The sequence below is a fragment of the Abrus precatorius genome, unplaced genomic scaffold (genome assembly GCF_003935025.1).
Source record: "Abrus precatorius isolate BTA unplaced genomic scaffold, Abrus_2018 Scaffold3, whole genome shotgun sequence".
Lineage (NCBI taxonomy): Eukaryota > Viridiplantae > Streptophyta > Magnoliopsida > Fabales > Fabaceae > Abrus > Abrus precatorius.
In genome coordinates this window covers 32703680-32726096 of record NW_020874373.1, presented here as the reverse complement: position 1 = coordinate 32726096, position 22417 = coordinate 32703680, and the positions used below count along the sequence as shown (strand labels likewise).

Here is a 22417-nt window from a genome sequence, read left to right as displayed (position 1 = left end):
ATAATTTCTTCCTTGATTTCTATTTTTTGACTAATTCCTTTTTTTTGTACTCGTAGACTTAAAATATTTCTTCTGACCACTTCCTATTTTTCGAGCGTTTCTGGAGGAAATCTGGAGCTCAACCAGGTTTAGAGACTTAGAATATTTTCTGACAACTTCTTATTTTTTGATCAATTTTGTGTTGCTAGGGACTTAAGAACCCTCAAAAACTCCTTGAAAAGATTTGCAGTCTTGTAGACTTAGAATATTTTTCTGTTATTTCTATTTTTCGAGCAATTTTTTGTGTAAAGGACCTGAGGACTACTCAAAAACTTCTTGAAAAAAATCCTCTTGTCTTGTAGACTTGGAATAATTTCTTACCATTCATTGAGCAGTTTTGGCTATTCTCAATTCAGGAGCCAAAGTATTCTCAAAACACCTCGAAAAAAGCTTCCAGTTTTATGGACTTGAAAACTATTCAAAACACATAGAAAAAACTTCCTCCAATAAGGTTTTATAACTTAGAGAAATTTTTCCTTACCCAAACAAAAGGGCTATAACATCTTGTGGGGCTAGAAGATTATTTCCCAATTACCCATATTTTATGATCTTTTCACACCCACCAAAAAGTAAAGTGAAAATGAAAATTTTGATAGGAATAAAAATATGTAAAGAAAAAGTATAGTTGCTCCTTACTTTACTTTCTTTGGCAATATGGTTTAATGAATTCAAAATGCCATTCCAACAACCACGCATGTATAGCTCCCAGCAAGCTAACGTGACATGGTAATTTCATAATAACTGTGTTGAATAGGTATAGTTAACCACCCTTAAGCATTGTTAATAAAAACAATTGTAAATTTTTTACCAAAGTAAAAATAACCAATAAAAGTTTTTAAAATATTTGCAAGTTCACTACTAGCTTATGGTTTGCAAGTTTTAATCAATAATGTTCATTAAATTCTAATGTTTTTAAGTACGACCAAAAACTTGTGGTACTTAGTTTCCAATAGACTTGCTTTCAGGACCTGATAGCACTACAGATCCGGTCTAATCCAACTCGATCAGCTAAATTTATATATATGTTTTCCTTTCATTCAGTAGTGGATTCTTTTTTCTGCCTTCTCAGTATTTTCCATTCAAGATTTTTGTATATATTTTAATATTTTAGCATCAATTATAATGAATTTTTAAAAATAAATTAGCTAAAAATTAAACTCTCATATAATAATAACATGGCTTTGTACCTTAATCTTCATTTACTTTCTTTTGGTCAACAATCTTGATTAACTAAAACCTCCAGAAGTTTCTATATATGTTTCTGTTTTTTATTTGGTCGTACTATTTTTTTTTTCTCTGAAAAGAATAACTTTGGACATAAAATTTCCTTCCATTATGCCTACTCATATGGACTAATGACCTAAGCCCAAAAGAAACCCACTTACCCAATTCTCCTTCGGCATCTTCACTTCGTTACTGAATTGGAGTTTCTACAAGGCTGGGTCTTACCATCTTGGCTTTTTGGTTCTTTTTTCTGATTGCAATAGATTTTGGATAATTTTTCTGGTCGCCCAGTTAAGCATAGGGAATGATAATGGTATAGCTAAAATCTTTGATGTTAAATTGGTACCCAGTGGATTTAAGTTTGTTATTCAATTAAGCGTGTAAGTTGTAAGTAATTATTCTATATTTAATTCATCTAATATAACACAACCCAAAAAATTAGTTATTATTACTCAGATGAAATCCTTTTCATAATTATTATTTTTAATTTTTAAAACATTTTCATTTTATTTTACTTTGTTTTACTTATAATATTTTTTAAACTAACAAAATAGTATTTTTAAATTGAGTACATTATATATACAATGAACAAAGCAAGGAAGCTTACAATATGCAAGGGAAAGAAGGATGGGGTACAGAGAAGAATAAGAAGGAAACAAAATACTTGCATGTTACAATGATTTTTAGTAGAGTTGTCCTAATCTAATCATGGAAAATTGATCAGGCAAATGTGATTTCCCTGCTACAAGTGTCTTAGATACTTGATCCATGGTTGGTCGAGAACGTGGATTTTTATCCAAGCAAGCAAATGCTAACCTTGCAACCAAGATCACCTCTGCATCAATTGGCTTTGTAGGTTGAGGAGGTCTTTGATCTAACACATCAACTAGTAGTAAATCATTTGCAATTTGAGCCAAAGATGGTGACATAAATTGAGAAATGAGATCTCTTGGATGTTTTCCCATTATGATTTCCAAAGCAAGTACACCAAAACTATAAACATCACATTTCTCATTCACTTCCATTGTCTCAGCCAACTCTGCAGACAAATAAATAAATAAAATATTGAGTTATATTATGTATAATCAAGTAGAGTAGCTTGTGTTTTCTAATGGATCATGCTATTTATACAAAACTTGTTTTCACCACTTTCATATTTCACTACCTCTACCATTAGGATTAGTCCAATTCTTGCATGGAATGAATCAATCCCTATACAAAATTTTAGTGTAAAAAAGTGGTGTGAATGAAAAATAATGCGACTATTTGCCTTTGTAAATGAGGGAAAAGGGTCTAACCTGGAGCAGCATACCCAAAGGTGCCTGCAAATTGGGTCCAACTACGTGAACCTGGCTTTAGAAACTTAGCTGTCCCAAAGTCAGAGACATGAGCTTCATATTCAAGATCTAGAAGAACATTCTTGCTTGATATGTCACGATGAACTATAGGAGGGGAACAATCATGATGCAAATAAGATAAAGCATTGGCCACACCTTTAACAACATTCACCCTTTTTTCCCAATCAAATTCAATTGCTTGTGTATTATTATTAAGCATTTGATCCAAGCTACCCCCTTCCAAGAATTGATAAACCAAGAATGAGAACTGTGAATGTGAGCAAAATCCATGCAATTTTATAATGTTTCTGTGTTTGATTTCTGTCAAGGTTTGAATCTCACTTGCAAAAGCCTTGGAACTAAAATTTGACATTTCCTCATCTATCACTGAATGAAGTTTTTTCACAGCAACAACCAAACCTGTAGAAAACTGCACCTTGTAAACATATCCTTGACTTCCTGTTCCAATGAGATATTTGTCATCAAAATTCTCTGTAGCTTCGATGATGTTTTCAAACATCATTTTTCCATCATAGCTCCATATAGAAAAGAATACTTCCTTTGGTGCTTCTTCAAAATGACTTTCTTCTTTTCTTTTACTGCAACAAAAAGTATACACTAAAAATCCCATCCCACACAACACTAGTATCACACTTCCTAAAATAAGGAACACCACCATAATGACGTTGTTGCTTTTTCGATTATGGTTGGTTGGACATGGAATCAAGCCTGGAACATTGCCACACAAGCCTTTGTTATTTTTCAATGAGTCAATTGAAGCATGAAGAAAAGCTGGACTGTTTGGAAGTGGCCCTTCCAATTGGTTGTCTGATATGTTGACAAAATCTAATGTTTTGCTAAAAGTGGAAGGAATGGTGCCAGAAAGACTATTATGTGAGAGATTCAACATTGACAAGAATTGCAACCCTCCAAGAGTTGATGGTATTATTCCACTCAATAAATTGGAACTAAGATCAATAGATGCCAAAGTTTGACTAAGTTGAGAGGGAATGCTTCCATCAATTTTGTTTTTGCTCAAATTCAAGTTTTGTAACCTCGGTAACTCCACAACTTCTATTGGTATTGTGCCACTGAAATTGTTATTTCCCAAATCCAAATCTACAAGATTATGCAGTAACCCAATATCTGTTGGAATGTTTCCTAGAAGATGATTATTGCTAATCTTGAGTTGAACTAATGATTTCATACTACCCAATTCCTTTGGAAGCTTTCCATTCAAGTGGTTAGAAGAAAGGTCAAGAGCACCTAGCTTGGATGCCTCAACAAATTCCGTTGGGATACGACCAGATATATTATTTTTGGATATCTTGAAGGTATAGAGATTGAGGCACTTCCCCCAATTCGGTGAAATTTGACCAGAAAATTTATTGTCACTCAAATCAATGTATTTTAAATTTGGATATATACCAAAATCTTGTGCTATATCTCCTTCCATTTTGTTTCCTTCAAGTCTGAGTCTAACAATACTGGAACAGTTCTTCAAGCTTGTTGGTATTGGACCAGTGAAATGGTTGTCAAAAGCATTTAAGTACACTAGTGACTGACCAGAACATATTTGAGGCGGCAATTGACCTATAAAATCATTCTCAGCAACTAAAAAGGAAAGCCAATTGGTAATGTTATTCAAGACTTGTGGAATGCTGCCATTAAGTTTGTTGGTGGACAATTCCAAAACTTTGAGCATTTTCAAATTTCCAATTGTGGCAGGAATTGTTCCAGAGAGATTGTTTACTTGGAGACTAAGGGCATTTAAATTTATCAAATTTCCTATAGAGGGTGGAATTGATCCAAAAAGATTATTAAAACCCAAATACAAATCGGTGAGTTTTGTCAAGTTTCCAATGGTGGAAGGAATTGTCCCGGAAAGTTGGTTTTTATCAAGTGCAAGATCCACTAAATTGGCCAAGTTTTCTATGGAAGCTGGGATTGATCCAGAAAATTTATTTTTATCAAGGTAGAGCAAGGTCAAGTTAGACATATTCCATAAGGAAGATGGAACTGGCCCAGATAACATAGTGTTATTAGAAAGGTAAAGTTGATTTAAATTGCTCATGTTACCTATTGTTTCAGGGATAGGACCAGAGAGAAAGTTTCTTGACAAATCAATAAGCCTAAGGTTTGTCAACATTCCAATTTCTTGGGGAATGGAACCAAAAATTTTACTACCTGCAATCCCTAGATACTCCAAATTAATCAACTTTCCAATCTCTGGAGGAATGGAGCTAGAAAAATTGTTGCCACCTAAATCTAGAAATGACAAGTTGGACAAGTTTGCTATGGAATTGGGAATCTCTCCACTTAGTAGACATAATGAAAGATCAAGCTTACGAATACTCCTTAATGTCCCCATTTCTTGAGGGATGGAACCATCAAAAGAATTTGAGGAGAAGTTCAAATCATTAACTTTGGACATGTTACCTATTTGTTGAGGAATGGTATCATAGAAGAAGTTGTTGTATATATTTAGGCTAAGGAGGTTGGGGAGTGAGGAGAAGCTGAGACTGTGAAGTGTACCTTTGAGTCCATAATTTGCAAGGTTTATGCTAGAGACAGACTTGGATTTGTCACACTGAATTCCTTCCCATTTGCATGGACTAATAGTACCTCTCCAAGTTGACAACAAAGCTTGGGTTTGGTTGTCAAGGCTTTGTTTCCACTTTAACAAAGCATTTGCTTCACCTTCTTCAGCAGCAGCTTGGCGCAACAAGAGTGTTAGAAAGACACAAAAAGATAGAATCACGATGGATTTTTCCCTTTGAAAGGTGGGTGCCATGATTTAACTACAACAAGATCTTTGAATCAAGGAATAAGATTGAGGATATGGTGGTGATCATAGTGAATTAGAGGGAGATCAGTGTTGCTTATAAACAGCATAACCAAGTGGTATGCATGTGTCACATGTGAACACTTTGGTCTATTTTTTACCAGTTTGGTCCAAAACTTGGTCGCTTTAAGTCTGTTTCCGAGGGAATGAACATCTATCAATGGACATTATTTTTATATTTGGTGGAAGTGAGCCATTTCTCCAATGGTTGTCACTTATGTTAATTTTTGCATTTGGTGGGAGAGGTCCCTATATCTCACTGTTCACATTCATGACTTTGAATAAAAATATGCATTATTGTGGGAAAGAAACTATGATCTAGAAACAAATATAGAAAAATCCAAAAGAGACTAAAGTTTTTCTTTGCTTTGTTTACTTTCATATTATTGTTTCTCGGTCTTTCGCGCGTAATCATGGTGACTAGTTAATATTAAAATAGACATGTGAATAATAATAACAACTTTATTAAAAAATATATCTTCCATGTTTATTAAATATGTATATGATCTTTTCTTTTATAATAATATGGTTAGTTTGTTCTTGGACGTGTAGTACTTAGTTTAGTATTTTTATTCTATTCGGCTATTCTTCCAAGACCCTTTTAATATTATTAGTAGGTTAACAGGGTAATCTTTAAATTAAAAGTTTACCTACTTCCACTTCTCAAAATTTTAATTAAATGTTTAAATTTGTTAAAATGTCAATCTCATCCCTTTTTTTTAACATTATTTTATATAAATGTTTTATAATTAAGAGAATTGTGAAAAGAAAAGAAACGTGCCAAATAAAATAGAAAAATAAGGAAAATGATGAATTATTAAAACAATGGTGTTAAAAGAGAGAACATGATCAAATGACATTAAACTTAGAAAAAATTAAATGTAAATACTATTAACTTAACTGATAATTCATGTGATATTATTATGCTGATCATGTTATAAAATTTTACACGATATAGATATTTGTAGAGATAAATTTAATATTGTTTATTTATTTATATTTCAAACAGCTAAAATAAAATCAAGTGCATTAATTAATATTTTAGTTGCATAAAATTTTAAGAATACTAAAAGTACTTTTTTTTTTTACACATTTTGAGTTATTAGTTAAAATTTATCATGAATTAGAAAAATATACATGAGAATAATAAATTATAAGTGAAATTTATATGATTTTTGTAATTTTTAATAAATTTTAACTAATGATAATGTGTTTGAAAGAGTGTGTTAAAAAAATTACTATTAGCATTTTTCATAAAATTTTGTGACTTTGATCTACTTTAAAATAATTTTAAATTTAATAGTTAAATTAATAAAATCATTTTAATAAAAAATATTTTTTTTACCACTAAATTTTTATTCTACCCCCAAAGAGTTCTGCTTGTTGTGAACGCTAAAACCACGAGATGCTGCGCTTTTCACAATTACAGAGAGAAAGTTCTTGTTTAATTCTAGCTAATTAAGATTGCGTTAGACACAATTACCTAAAAACATCAACAAATAGGTTATTAAGAGTTGAAGAAAATGACAATTGGAAGTTTAAAGCTGAAAATTGATGCAGATTCAGTGATTGAATTAAAAGCACATATTATAATAGTTTTGTTACTTTGATTTACTCTTCTACTAATATTTTTATTATTTTATAAAATAAATATTAAATAAAAATGTGTGTGTGTGTTATTATTTTAAATATAATGAAGGATTTCATATTTTTATGATTGAATAATTAAATTTCTTTGTAAAAGAAAAGTAAATAAATAAATAAATTGTTCATATTAAAATCAACTCGTCAACTAGTTAATACATATAAATTAATGTAAATAGGCATGTGCGTTTCTTTGTTTTTATTTTTTTTGTTTGTAATGTTGGAAGAACAAATAAAAAAAGGAATAAAAACAAAAATGACACTCCATGGGAGTGAACTCCAAGGCATCAGCTGGCAAAAGACGAGCTAAATCTTCAGGCGTGTTTGCCACTGTTATAAAACTAGCTTTTTTAAAAAAATATTATTTTAAATTGTAAATTTTTTTTTTTAATTTAGTCTTTATAAAAAATTATAATTTAGTAAACATTTTGAATTAATTTTATAGTTTATAAATGTGTTTACTGTGTTAAATAGTAGATTAAAATATAAAATAAATCTTCAACAATATCACCTTTTTACAAAAGAAAAATTAATTTAAAAATAAGTGTTAATTATAAAAACCATGAAAGTATCTCTTTGCTGTCTCAACAAATCTTTTTGATCATCATTCTCCCTCGTCAGACCTATCCTCTGTGCGTTTCAAGCTATTGTCGTTTTCTGAAATGTTTTCATTATTATTGTGGGTTTCAAGCAATGGTCGTTTTCTGAAATGTTATTGTGCGTTTCAAGCAATGGTCGTTTTCTGAAATGTTTTCATTATTATTATTTGGTCAAATATGGTACACGCACTGACATTTATTCCTTTCCCTCCCTGCATGAAGGTGCTGAGGAACTGAGATGAGAACGGGGTTAATTACCCATTAGATAAATAGTCAAATATTTATATTTATCATACAAAAAAGTCTATTTTATTTTATTTCATAGAAAGACGGGGAATAAGACAACGAATAGGAGCACAGGTCATTTTGATCAATGCCTGTCTTTTTAAAATTCTGGTCTTTCATCACCATGTTTGTGGAATGAGAACTTTTAGTTGTACTTCATTTTTATATTATAAAATGAGATATAATGTTATAAAAAAGGATTCAAGAATAATATTATTTTGGTCTTAGAGTATTCTTTTGTTTTTACAAATACTGAAATTCAAGGCACATGCTCCACAAGTGATCTAAAGGAAATATGAACGTAAATTTGATTATTATTATTATTATTTTGTAGCTAAACTTCGCAGCTACTTATTATGTTCTAGAGCTAGTATTATAATATAAATAATAGTAAGCCTTCCCTTTTATTTCTTAAGGTATGTGTAAATACAGAGAGGACTCAGAAAGCAAGCTTCCAAAGTCGTAGCAGTCATATATGTTAGATGTGTGGATCATGAGGGTGCACAGCTGCTTTTATTTTGCTGCTCAATATTCATTGAAGATCAAGTTTATGGCTTATATTGCTCAACATGAAAGATCAGTGTTATATATAGGGATGTTTATGTAAATACAACGTTGGCAAGTTGATTCTAATATAACGGTGCAATTTTAGGACTTGCGGGAAAAAAGGAAAAGAAAATCACACATCAATTTTTTTTCTAAAGAAAAAGCTAAACTAAAGAATTTATAATTATTGTAAAGTGATTTAAAAAAAGTGTCCTCCTACACAGCATAAAATCTTAGTATTTTACGTTGGTTATAAACAAAGAATTAAAAAAGTGAATATTCTAAATATTAAGTAATAACTATTAAAAGTAAGAAATTATTCAACTTTCAGAAATAGTTAATAAAAGAAGAGTTGAGAGAAACAAAAAATAAATAAATAAAATTATTTAAAAATATTTTTTAATTAATTAAATTTTTAAAAATTTAATTTTTGAATTCAATAGTATTGCATGATTTGTGTAACCAATTTCATTAAATGAAATAAGACACGATTATTGTTGTTATTATTTCTCTAACATACTTGTTGAATTCAATTTTTTCAGTTATATTTTTTATCATACATGTTATTATCGTTGCATCCAAATGTTTTTTATAATTTAAAGTGTTACTTTTGATGGCAGGTTATTGTTGATATTTTTTTATATTAATAATATTTTTTTAATCCTATAAGTCATTAGCGGTTGAATTTAAAATTTATTAAGTTTATATAATTTTTTTATAGTAATTAAGTTTATATAAAGTTTTTTAACAAAAAATAATAATAATATTTTTATTTCTATAATATAACATATTTTGTGATAAATTTTTGTAAATTTTTTTTGAAAATTTAATTTGAAGAAATTAAGATTCAACTGATTAACAAAAACAATTCATCATTATTATGTAATTGTCACATATTATTAAATCATTAAATTTTTTTAAATATTTTATTATTTAAAATTAATATTTATAAAAAAATCTTCATCCCTCAAAACATCACTGCTAGCTAACCCAAGCAACCTTCCTAACTTCCTTCTGCATTTCTCTAACTTGGTCCCTCAAAGATTCATTGCTCATCATCTCATTGATTCCATTAGCAAAGTCCTTACCTTTTACCATGTCAAGTGCTCCCCACCCCTACCCGACCAACCCTCATTGCCTCAAAGGCTATCTTTTGATCAACCATACCCTTTTCCCTCACCTTATTCATTAAACTAAACAAATATACACCACAAACCGCTAGTGCCTCAGCTTCTATTTGGATTGTCCTCCATGAATATGCTCTCAAAGAGGAGGTCTTCTTGACTCGGTGGGTGGTTTCCATTTTTCCAGTAACCAAACAGAGACGAGAAAATCGGTTACAACCGCTGTTCTTTGGAAAAGAGCAACATTCATGAAACACTCGCTTCACAAGCGCCAAACCATCACCGATAATGTGGTCTCCATTCTCAAATCCTTCGATCACTGCCTCTCCGCTCTCAAAACCGCAATGCGTCCCGCTCAAGTATGCACGTTTGCATGGTTTTCTCTTCCTTTTCCGCCACAAATGGCATAAGAATGCATGAACTGTTTGCGTCAAGGGTGTTGTTGGAGTTCGCCACATCAGCGAGGGCAGAGGCGTAGCTGGTGGCCGGTGGAGTGGCGTGTGGTGGGAACGGCAATGGAGAGTTTGAACTTGGAGGAAGTGACGGCAGAGTCAAAGAGAAAGAAGTTAAAAGAAGAGAGGTTGAAGCAAAAAATTAATTTATAAAAATTAATTTTAAATAATAAAATATAAAAATATTAAATGATACAACAATAATGAATTGACTCTTTGTTAAGAAAGAAGACATTTAAAAAAATTAACAGAAACTTAAATTTTAATTTTTTAATATTTTAAAAACTAAAATTTAATAAAAACGTTGTAAAAAGTCTTATCACAAAATATGTTTTCAAAAAAAAAAAAAAAAGAACTAAACTTACCAATTCATTCATTTGAATTGCAAAAATATTTTAAAATATTTATAGATAATTTATAAAACTAATTTATGACTTTCTTAGTTTTTAAACTTATTTTAATAAGCTTAAAAATAAGATTATTAGTATGATTTATTTCACAAATCCGATTTATAACGTAAATAGATTTAACACCTCTTTTAATCTTGTGATAAAATTAAATTACAAAATATGGCACGTCAATCACATCCTCCTTATTTAATTTCCCACTCCTAAGCTGATCCTACTCAATCCTCCTTTCTCTCGTTCAACCCTCAACTCATCATCTCATCATCAACAAAATAATAATAATAAATCTTAGCCTCTTGTCAGCTCTTCAAGCACTGTGGAAAGTACCACGTTCTTATGCTACTTCTTGGCTTAATGAACTTAATAATATTTTTTTAATTACTTATTATCATAATATAAAAAATAACTAATTTTTTTATTTGGAGTAAATTTTTGCTATATCAATTTATGTTTTATATAAAAATCAGATAAAATTAATTTTTTATTTTTTAATTAATTCAATTTATTTAAAAAAAGACAAAATATTACCTATTTGATATAAAATAGAGACAAAATTAAATGATAATGATAAGTGTTCAAATTTTGTTAAATTCATTTTCACTTAAAATAAAATAATAAGATGACAATTCTTATATAAATTCTGTTAATTTCATCTTTATACGAGACAAAATTTATATTACCGCTAGACAATTAGCAGCGGCTACTTCCTTAACGAAATTCTTACTTTGCTTTTCATTTGCAGGGTTCAATTTTTTTATATTTGATTTAGATACACTTCAATTAAGAACAAAATGAAAGCAATTGTGTGCTTCTGCGTGTGGAAGTATGCGAATACAATTTTTTTTTAGACAGAGACAAATAAATATTGGTCACTCTTAATAATTTTTATAAATCCTTTTCAACTTATTCATTAAACAATATATATATATATACACCTTAATATCGCTATATATTTCTAGCTAGATCAAAATTGAAATATATATATATATATATATATATATATGAAAATTTTAATATAATTAAACAATTAAAAAATTACCTAAAAAGTATATATAATGTAGGTGTCTTTATTGTTAATGATAAGAATTTTATCTTTTTATATACAAGTATAACAAAAAAATATGACTGTTTTAATTTGACAAAAATATATAAAAATAAATTTCAAAACATTAGCTCCAACTTTTAGATTCAAAGATAAGTGGCTAAAAGTGATAAGTTTTTATTAAAAAAGTATTTTTCATTTAAAAATATAAAGTGTAAGAAATTTATATTTTTAATTAAAAATATATTTTTAGATATCTATTTTTTTTTAAATTAAGTTAACAAATTATTTATTCAAGAATTGACATATTATTTTTATTAATTTGATGTGATGTATTAAGTTTAAAAAATGAATTAAAATTGATGAGACGAATATTTTATGTTTATTTCAATAAAAAAAGTATTAAAAATATTGTTTAATAAAAAAATTAAATTAATTAAACTCTAAGTAATATTAAGAATAAAGAGACGTTAACAACCGTATGTTTGTTGTTGTTAGATTTTTATTGTAATATAGAAACCTGCAAATGAAAAGCAAAGTAAAGATTTCATCTAGGGTAATCGTTGCTCATTGTCCAAGAAGTAATATGAATTTCGTCTCATATAAAGATGAAATTAAACACGTGTCGTCATCCTATTATTTTGTCTTAAATGAAAATAAATTTAACGAGATCTGAAAATTTGTCATCGTCACCTATTTTGTATCTGTTTTATACGAAATAGGTGATATTTCATTTTTCTTTTGGACGAATTGAATTAATTAAAAAAATAAAAAATTAATTTTATCTTACTTTTATATAAAATATGAATTGATGTGACAAAAATTTATCTTTAATAAAAAAAATTAGTTATTTTTTATTTTATTTTAGTAATAAATAATTAAAAAAGCATTGTTAAGGTCATTAAGCCCTGCTTGTTGCTTCAAGCTTTCCCAATTCGTTCTCACAACTTTTTCACTGTCCTGTGCTTGAGTCTTGATTCACCCCTCAAGCTACCTAGCACCACTTCTGCCAAATTTTTCGTGTATTTGTAGAACTGAATCTGTAACGTTATAATTGCAAGTGTGGATTTACGTATTCCTTAACGTGAAATTAAGCATGCTATAAATTTTTTGTATCCTTAATCTCGTGATTACATGCCGCAAAGATGTATTACAGAGAACTTGGAAAAAATAACTTATAATTCTCACAAGCTATTTTTAACTTATTTTAATAAACTATTTAGTATAACAACAAAATAATTTATTTTCAGTTTATTTTAATAAATTTTATTCTTAAATTTATTATATAAATTATTTTTTAAAAAAAGTTTTTAAATTAGTGCTTAAATAAGCAGTTATTCAAAGTAAATTTTAATCAGTGTTTTAAAATTACTTTTTATTAAAAATAATAAATATACATCTCTTCATAATTTTTAATAATTTTTTAATTCTTTAAATAATTTATTAAATTGCTAGTTAGGAAGACCTTTAATTCAAATCTAAGCAAATAAACAATTACCCAAAATCTCTTTTCAAATTCGTTGGAGCCTATTTTGTTATGAGTGTCTCCAATCGCTAAATTAATTATCGAGATCATGGCCCGGAAAGCCATGTTTATTGAACTTAATGCTTACATGGGAAATTAAATGGTAGATAGACTCTCGTCGCACCTCAATCTAATATCGAGAACACCTTGAGTCCTATTAAATTAGTACTTTGTATTTCTAATTCTTTTATTTTATTTTAAAGAAAGGGAAAAAAATCATTGTTTATTATTTAACTCTGTCTCATTGTTTTAACTTTTGCTAGTTCCTAAATTAATGTCCTCCGCTTGACTCATTGTCACCTAACATCCGCAAATTGTATGTTTTTATATTCCAATCACAGTGATAGAAGGCTCTCTCCACGATGTTTGAACTTCGATGATCTTTCAAGGGAGAATTCGAATTCTGAAATTTATGGTTTTTTATTTGATGGACGGGTAATATAAATAAAGTATAAAATAAATATACACGCAAGGAACGAGCATTGAAAAAGATTAAAACTTAGAGTCATAAAAGGAATAGTTAAAGTCAAGAAATTTCATTAAACATACACACACAAAATATATATACAAAGAAAAAAATATTTATTTAAAAAGAGTCTTTCTTTATAATTGAGTAATAATCATAAATTTCTCACTTTAAACTAAGGATAAACATTTCTTTTGTATCTGACTTTAGGAATAAAATCAATCTAGAGTCGTGTTTATCTTGTTAAAATAAAATTTGGCTTTATTTATGTCCTTTCGTTACTTAAGGCGAGGAATTAGCAGAGGCCATGTGCTAAGCTGAGCACTTTCCAAAGACCATCAACTGAAGTGAATGGATCGCTCCCTTCTTCTTTCATACTTTCTTATTCTCTCTCTGTTGCTGAATTTTGTTCATGCCAGCAAAAAGGTAGGCCAGGTTGCATGTTTATTAATTGCTCATTTGCATGATGAATTACCAAAACAAAAAATTGCTTTTTTGAATATTGTTGTGAGGTTTCCACTTTGAAGTTGAGATGAAGATTTCAAAGGGTGTAATAAATGAATTACATAATGGTGATGCATTACATTGTTTTGCTTACACTTCACCAATTGTTGATTTTTTATTTGTTGTTTACAGTGCTACATTGTATACTTGGGAGCACATTCTCATGGTCCAAACCCTTCATCTGTTGATCTTGAAACTGCTACTCTTTCTCATTACGATTTATTGGGTTCAATCTTGGGAAGGTATATGATTAATTAAGTTGAATAAACCGTTAATTCCTAGCTAAGCTCTGGTTAAGAAGGATGTAATTAACTGTTTTGTGTATATTGATCACTCACAGCCATGAGAAAGCGAAAGAAGCAATTATTTATTCATATAATCAACACATAAATGGCTTTGCAGCTGCACTTGAAGAGGAAGAAGCAGAAGATATTGCAAGTTAGAAAATGAATAGCAAATACTGCCATAAACATCTTCCAAATTAATTATATATTTTGTTTCAAATTAGTTAGGTGACACGATGTTTGTAATGATGCAGAAAAACCAAACGTAGTGTCTGTGTTCTTGAGCAAAGAGCATAAACTGTACACTACCCGTTCCTGGGAGTTTCTTGGATTGCAAAGGAATGGTGTGAACACAGCATGGCAAAAGGGAAGATTTGGTGAAAAAACAATCATCGGTAACATTGACACAGGTAAACTTCATAATTTTATTACCACACTCTATGTCTTATAATCCAATCAGAATCAAGTAAACTCTCGTTATATATAGTTCTTAAAATTGTAAATATCAATCAGAATTTTGGTTTTTTAACTTCATAAAAAACTTACTTTAGTTTTAATTTTATAAAAAGTTGTTTATCTAGTTAGTTCTATTTTATTTTAATGTTATTTTTATACTAAAACAATTAAAGTAGATTTTTTTTATAAAATTAAAATTTTAAATAACAATTGTATAAAATAATAATTAAATCGATTGATAATTCAATTTAAAAAACTAAAATGAGTTTACCCAAACAGAACCAAATAATTATCTATTAATAATTTTGAAAAAACATCTGTATTAATAATCGAAGCCAGCGATATCAATTTGGTTTACAGTTATCTTTATAATTATCAACTTATTTTATTGAGGATTTACATAAAGTTGATGTTGCCATTATTTTGTTAGAGGGCTGTTAGATGCTTTTCATCTTTTCAAATTTATTAACCTATTTGGCGACAAGCACTACAGGCTTTCTTGCGTTGGCAAGATGCTTTCTTGAGTTCTTAAAATCCAAGCACGAAAGCTTGGACAATTTTTGTGTTAAATAATATTATATATTTTATTTGCCCGTAAGATCTCATGGTGTGTGCTCCATATTTAAAATTTGCACGAGGGTAAATGCCCACAAATCTATGAACCTATATGATCTGTATCTCGAAAAGAGGGGTCACTTTGAAACCAATTGTATCAATTTTAATAGATTTTGTTATCTGGACACCAATGAATCTATGATATATTGATTGTAAGTTTTTTATTGGGAAAAGTTCAAAATAGAATATATATGAATTTTTTAATGAAAATAGTATGCAAACAACTTTGTAATACGTAAACATAACTGTTGATTAATAAAATGATATTATAAATTTTCCATTTAAAACAAATTTTATTAGAGGAACTGTTGATTCATTTGATTATCATGATAATTATGCATATAAAATTTTTCATAATTTTAAAATATATAATTATATAATCTAATAATAACTATTTACTGATATTTTAAATAACATATCATATGCCAAAATAAAATGAGAGTAAAAAATTAATCTTTAAATTCTATAAAATTTTATAAGCTTACTATATTTTGTAATAACTTTATATTCAAATTAATAAAATTTACTTTTAATAAAATATTGTTTAAGTTATAATTTTATTAAATTTGACATTTAATATTATTTGATGTTGTCTCACTTTTAAATAGATAAATTTATGATTTTAATTTTTTTTATAGATTCTGATTTTAATATTTAACTCGAGAAAAGTATTTCTAGCTTGCAAGAGAATTAAAATTTTCTTTTATTCCGTTATTGATTAATATAGAATTATTATTCGGAAAAAGGTAAAGATAAAAATGCGTAATCGTGATGTAAGGTTTAAGATCATCTCTTATATAATATGTGGGAATTTAAAGTGATATCATTTGAAGGAATTATTTGTTTTCCATTATTGTCTGAGAGATAAGTAAAGTGCACAGACATACAAAATTGGGGTTTTAAATAAAGAAATTGTATTTACTTTAAAATCTAAAATGAATGATCTATTTCTTTTGTGTTAATATGTTATTTAAAATGAAATGTCTAAATTGTTTAAATACTCTTCTAACTTGACCACTGTATAGGTGTTTGGCCTGAATCCATGAGTTTTAGCGACACAGGAATCGGTCCTGTGCCAGCAAAATGGCGTGGGGGCAATGTCTGTCAAATTGACAGATTGCGGGGTTCAAAGAAAATTCCATGTAACAGGTCCTCTTCCTTTCATTTAATCAATCAAAGAAAATTCGATAATCAAACTAGGCATTTAATCATGAACAGATATATAAATAACATAAGCAAGAAACATGATAGAAATAAAAGTCTTCTAAGTTATGCCTACAAAAACATTAACACAGTATTGTGTGATACGTAATGCAGAAAGCTAATTGGAGCAAGATTCTTCAACAAAGCTTATGAAGCATTCAGCGGCAAACTTCCCTCATCACAACAAACAGCGCGTGACTTTGTGGGCCATGGTACCCACACTCTATCAACAGCTGGAGGAAACTTTGTGGCAGGTGCAAGTGTCTTTGGAAATGGCAATGGCACTGCAAAGGGTGGATCTCCAAGAGCTAGAGTTGCAGCTTACAAAGCATGCTGGTCTCTCACAGATGCTGCTAGTTGCTTTGGTGCAGATGTGTTAGCTGCTATTGATCAAGCCATCAGTGATGGTGTTGATGTGATTTCTGTTTCTATTGGAGGCAGAACTAGTCTTAGTGCTGAAGAAATATTCACAGATGAAGTTTCTATTGGGGCATTCCATGCACTTTCCAAAAATGTATTAGTGGTTGCCGCGGCTGGAAATGATGGACCAACACCTGGAACTGTTCTTAATGTGGCTCCCTGGCTATTCACTATTGCTGCTAGCACAATAGATAGGGACTTCAGCAGCACTTTAACTTTTGGTAACAATCAGAAAATCACGGTAGTGTCCTTTTTCTTAATTTATAATTCTAATATATGTTAATGGAAAGACGACACAATACTATCTAATATATAAATTGAGGTTTTTGTAGAGTTAAAAAAATATATCAAGTTTTAGAAAAAAATGAGTGTAATTTTTATTATTTTTGTAATTGTCGTGTTAGAATAATTGTTTTTTATTTGTATTACTTGCAGGGAGACAGTCTTTTTGTAAATTTACCACCTAATCAGTCCTTTTCTCTGATCCTTGCTACTGATGCTAAATTTGCCAATGCAACAAATCGAGATGCGTAAGTGCAAATCTCACAAGCATTTCTTCGAACTTTGTTTACTAGATGACCATGCATTCATTTTTGTGTGCTTTCTTGCAGTCGATTTTGTAGGGCTAGGACACTTGATCCTAGAAAAGTGAATGGCAAAATAGTGTCGTGCCTTCGAGAAGGAAAAATAAAATCAGTTGCAGAAGGTCAAGAAGCTCTATCTGCTGGTGCCAGGGGAGTGATTTTGGGCAATCAAAAGCAAAATGGGAACACACTTCTTGCTGAGCCTCATGTTTTATCCACCGTCAACTATCCGCAGAAACATCCAAAAACAAATCCTGCTAGTTTTGACTTAACTGCAACGTAATTATATATATTTTTCATATACCATTTTCTAAAATTATTATCTTTATAATAAATTATTTCTATGTTTATTTAGTATTTCTGTTTTATTTTCTTTTTTTAATCACATTTTTTACTAAATTTATACACCTAGTAAGTGTATTAATTTCCATGTTCCAATGACGTCAAATAAAGTGCTCCATTTATGCACACACACTATATGCTTATATTGCAGGGACTCTACGATAAAATCAGGCAATACAATAAGGATGTCTTCGGCAAGAACTTTGTTTGGAATAAAGCCAGCTCCAGTTATGGCTTCATTCTCCTCTAGAGGACCCAATAAGATTCAACCATCAATACTCAAGGTGCACATTAGTGTTGGATTTTCTTTTAATCAACTATACGTATATACTCTATAGTGTCTTTATTGTTCAATGAGACTTCTTTTGTTTTTTAGCCTGATGTAACTGCACCCGGTGTGAACATACTTGCTGCCTATTCACTATTCGCTAGTGCATCAAACCTACCTTCAGACCCTCGCAGAGGGTTTCCATTCAATGTTTTGCAAGGAACTTCTATGTCTTGCCCTCATGTCGCTGGCATTGCTGGACTTATCAAAACACTTCATCCTAGTTGGAGTCCAGCAGCTATTAAATCAGCAATCATGACCACAGGTATTCTCTCTCAATGCATATACTTTGTGTCCAATTAATATTTTTTTTATAAAACAAAGATATTATCAATTAGAGTACAAGGAATAGTCTAACTTATTTACGACATAATAATTATGTACCAATTGTATGCGTTTGTCTTATATATAACCAATGTGTACTAATATGAGTAGAAGAACATGGATCACTTAAACATATCATATTGAGTTTGATCATGTGATTCTACAAAGTGAAAAAAAATACCATTAAGAGCCCTGACATAGTTGAGAGATCAATCCTAATCATACAACTATGATAGCTGAAGTGATAACAATTTTCGCTTTATATTTGTGCCCCACCCACTCATCGTGTCTGAAATAGTACTATTTTAGGCGATTTCTAACATATTTAAATGATGTCTTGCAGCAAGCACAAGAGATAACACCAACAGACCAATACGGGATGCGTTTGATAAAACATTGGCAAACCCGTTTGCTTATGGTTCAGGACATGTTCAACCTAACTCAGCAATAGATCCTGGACTTGTTTATGATCTAAGCATTGTTGATTACTTGAACTTCCTATGTGCTTCTGGATACGACCGACAACTCATTTCCGCACTTAATTTCAACAAGACATTCACTTGTTCAGGATCTCACAGCATAACTGACTTGAACTACCCTTCAATAACAATGCCAAATCTTGGGTTAAATGCCATGGTTGTCACTCGCACGGTCACCAATGTTGGGCCACCAAGCACCTATGTTGTAAAAGCCCAATTGCCTGGATATAACATTGTTGTTATACCCAATTCCTTGACTTTCAAGAAAGTTGGTGAAAAGAAGACATTCAAGGTTACTGTACAAGCTTCAAGTGTAACTAAGCGGGGAAATTATAGTTTTGGGGAATTGCTGTGGACAAATGGAAAGCACATAGTCAGAAGTCCCATCACAGTTCGGCGCAAATGAAAAATCTCCTTAGAGTTAGTGGTGTAAGGACATCATATATATTAATATAGGGGTTTATGTAAAAATGGATGTTTCACTACTGGGATCTCATGTTTGTGACCCTTTGTTATTTCATCCTTTTTTGGTTGTTTGGTTATTATTGTAGAAATTAACGTGTGTTATAACAATAATTAATGCATGGGAGCACAACACATTAAATAACATGCCTTTTTACTCTTCCAAGTTTGGTGCAACTGAACATGCATGTAGCATTATCTTTGTGTTTTCCGTCTAAGCTTAAATTAATGTGCCAAGCGCGAAATTATTCTTTTAGATATTTTTTAAGTGTAAAAATATCAAATTCTCACCAATGCTTACGTTAACTTGATAAAATTTATCATCTTTCATCTATTATTTACAATACTTTTAATCAAAATTCTTAATAATTATATATTTAATTTCACAAAAAAAATATGTTCTCTGTTAAAAATCGTAAAATTCATTACTTTTATGCATTTTTCTTCTCAAAATTTGTATTAATTTCAAATACTATCTAAAGTAATTTTTTTAGTTAATTATAATTTTTTTTAAAATTAGGATATCTTTTATTCTTTTCTATCTATTGCAATATCATATATATATATATATATATATAATATGTGTACTTTTTAACATTTATACCATATTACATAATATTATATAGATAAATTATATTTTAATTGAAATATGTGTCATAATAGTTGATCTAATATTTATTAATATATTATATTTTATTAGTTTTACAATTATAAAAAATTCTTAATTTAAGTGTTAAATTTTTATAATATATTTTAATATTTTATATGTATTTTAAAATAAAATATATGTGTATTGTATGAATTACTAAACTAATGTAATATATATAAATATGAAATATATAGTAAGTTATTTTTTAATTTTGTAAGTTTAATTATAATTTTAAATAAATTACTATTAGGTACTTTAAATTTAAATATATTAAAATTATTATTTTTATTCATTATTTCTATTTATAAAATATTATAAATAAATAAGATTTAGTTACATATTAAAATAACTTGAAATTGTTTAAATGTTTTGACATTTAAAAGTTGAATATAAAAGCTAATTTTTCATTACACTTTTATTATATGCATTTAGGAATAATAAATAAAATTTTATTCATTATATATAGTTGATAAACGAAATGACATCAATTTACAAATACATAATTAAAATAATTAAAGAAATAATTTACAATAATTTAATTATAATAAATAATAAATTAATAAAAATTTAAATTTTAAGTTATTTTTTTATATTCTAAACCATTTTTTTATATCTACACAAATCCCCTCCAACACACGGATAATTTATCTCCTATATCTCATGACTCTTCATTGAAATCTCAATTTACAAATAGAGAGTAAAATAAAACGAAATATTTATACACGTTAATTCATCGATTTTATTTATGATATAGTAATTCGTACAATGTTTAATGTGCAAGTAGCCTATAGAATTTGATAACTTGTTTAATGCATTGCCATGATCAACAACTTAAAAGGGGATAAACAGGAGTCATGTTTGGCAAGAAGACTCCCCAATTCTGCTCCACCCCATTTGGCTTTTGGTTTTCATTGAATATGGCAAAAATAAAAGCATCCAAAGGTTGACCTGGCCTTCTTGGTGTGCCACTATTACCCTGCAAATGATTTAGCAATTTTTGGTTAAAGGTTTGTGCATTTTGTATGGTTGTGTAAGGCTCATTTCCCGCAGTAGGCCAACCAACTTCTCCTATGATTATACCAACATTGTTTGCTCCTATCTTTTCCAATGCTGCATAAACTGAATCAACCATTGCATCAAATAGGCTAAAATATTTCAAGTCACCATCAATTAAAGGAGCTGTGCCTTGAAATGAGGCATATTCAAAGGTTATATGTGATGGATCTGAAGTGTAACTATAGTAAGGGTATACATTGACCATAAGGGGTGCACCTGTTTGAGCAAGAAAAGTAGTAACACTCTTCATAACATCCACTATTTCATTTGTGAATGCCCCAGCTGATGGAGGGAAAGAGGATGCAAGGCCAAGCAAATAAAATGATGTGGTCACCTTAGAGGTAGTTAAGCCAATAGAATTTATTGCATTATAAATGTTTTGCATGGCTTGAGTAACATGTATGGCTTGGGGACCTGGAATTATCTCATTTCCCACTGTAATCCATCGGAAAAGTACATCATCCTTGTAAGGGGCAACATTAGTATTGACCCATTGGGTAGCTGCTTCTGGGCTTGAGGCCAAGATTTGTACATCTTCATTTCTCACTCCAAGACTCACTTTCAAGTTAGACCCTCTTAATGCTTCCAATACATCAGGGCTTGGATCAAAAAGTCTTAGAAGCTGAATGCCACACCTCTTGTAAAGGGCTACAACATCTTGTGGGGCTGGAAGATTGTTTCCCAGTCTCCCATAATTAAAGCCAATGCCTGATCATTTAGAATAGAAAAATGAATAATCTTCAACCATATAGCTAAGGATACATTGATTTCAACATAAAATACACCTCTTATAGATAGTATACTAAATAGCAACATATTATTGTGAGATAACTGATCTCAATATAAAGAACTTTAACTAATTTGCAATGGAGTAATATAAACATGGCCTACTTACTTGCAGAGAGAGGTAGTTGAATTGCCAGGATTGAAACCATAATCACGTACATGGATATGGTCGATAGTAAAGCCATTAGTGCTAGGGTTGCAACAATGACACCAAAGTCAATATAGATAATTTTGTATGTGCTTGAGATAAACCAGCTAGTGACCTATATATAATAATTTTTTTTAACTTGTGCAATGTTATATATGATAAAAATTTAAAATTATAATTTTTTATTAAAAATAACAAAATTTAATGTAATTTAAAGCATCGATAACAAAATTTAATACATG

General features: G+C 29.5%; 3 protein-coding genes across 3 annotated transcripts; 1 reads left to right on the top strand and 2 right to left on the bottom strand.

The window, feature by feature from the left end:
* Positions 1–1946: 1946 nt before the first annotated feature.
* Positions 1947–6219, bottom strand: LOC113863683 (probable leucine-rich repeat receptor-like protein kinase At1g35710). The gene is made up of 2 exons (XM_027497339.1): positions 2562–6219; positions 1947–2302 (listed from the first exon to the last, which is right to left on the bottom strand). Exons 1-2 carry the CDS (start codon positions 5392–5394, stop codon positions 1947–1949), a joined length of 3189 nt encoding a protein of 1062 aa, XP_027353140.1. The 5' UTR covers positions 5395–6219.
* Positions 6220–13886: 7667 nt separating this feature from the next.
* On the top strand, positions 13887–19480 carry LOC113862506 (subtilisin-like protease Glyma18g48580). Its single transcript, XM_027495588.1, has 11 exons — positions 13887–13961; positions 14172–14281; positions 14380–14477; positions 14578–14733; positions 16420–16543; positions 16712–17258; positions 17453–17547; positions 17629–17880; positions 18095–18227; positions 18320–18536; positions 18939–19480. The coding sequence occupies exons 1-11, from the start codon at positions 13887–13889 to the stop codon at positions 19478–19480; spliced, it is 2349 nt and encodes a 782-aa protein (XP_027351389.1).
* A 1528-nt stretch (positions 19481–21008) lies between these two features.
* LOC113863915 (putative glucan endo-1,3-beta-glucosidase GVI) lies at positions 21009–22212 on the bottom strand. Its single transcript, XM_027497698.1, has 2 exons — positions 22137–22212; positions 21009–21949 (listed from the first exon to the last, which is right to left on the bottom strand). Exons 1-2 carry the CDS (start codon positions 22210–22212, stop codon positions 21009–21011), a joined length of 1017 nt encoding a protein of 338 aa, XP_027353499.1.
* Positions 22213–22417: the final 205 nt, after the last annotated feature.

Coding starts and splice junctions, on each gene's coding strand:
- LOC113863683 (XM_027497339.1), bottom strand. CDS start 5,394: ATGGCACCCACCTTTCAAAGGGAAAAATCCATCGTGATTCTATCTTTT. Junction 2,303..2,561: donor CTTTGGGTATGCTGCTCCAG/GTTAGACCCTTT, acceptor ATTTGTCTGCAG/AGTTGGCTGAGACAATGGAA.
- LOC113862506 (XM_027495588.1), top strand. CDS start 13,887: ATGGATCGCTCCCTTCTTCTTTCATACTTTCTTATTCTCTCTCTGTTG. Junction 17,548..17,628: donor AATGCAACAAATCGAGATGC/GTAAGTGCAAAT, acceptor GCTTTCTTGCAG/TCGATTTTGTAGGGCTAGGA. Junction 17,881..18,094: donor AGTTTTGACTTAACTGCAAC/GTAATTATATAT, acceptor CTTATATTGCAG/GGACTCTACGATAAAATCAG.
- LOC113863915 (XM_027497698.1), bottom strand. CDS start 22,212: ATGGCTTTACTATCGACCATATCCATGTACGTGATTATGGTTTCAATC. Junction 21,950..22,136: donor TCAACTACCTCTCTCTGCAA/GTAAGTAGGCCA, acceptor CTAAATGATCAG/GCATTGGCTTTAATTATGGG.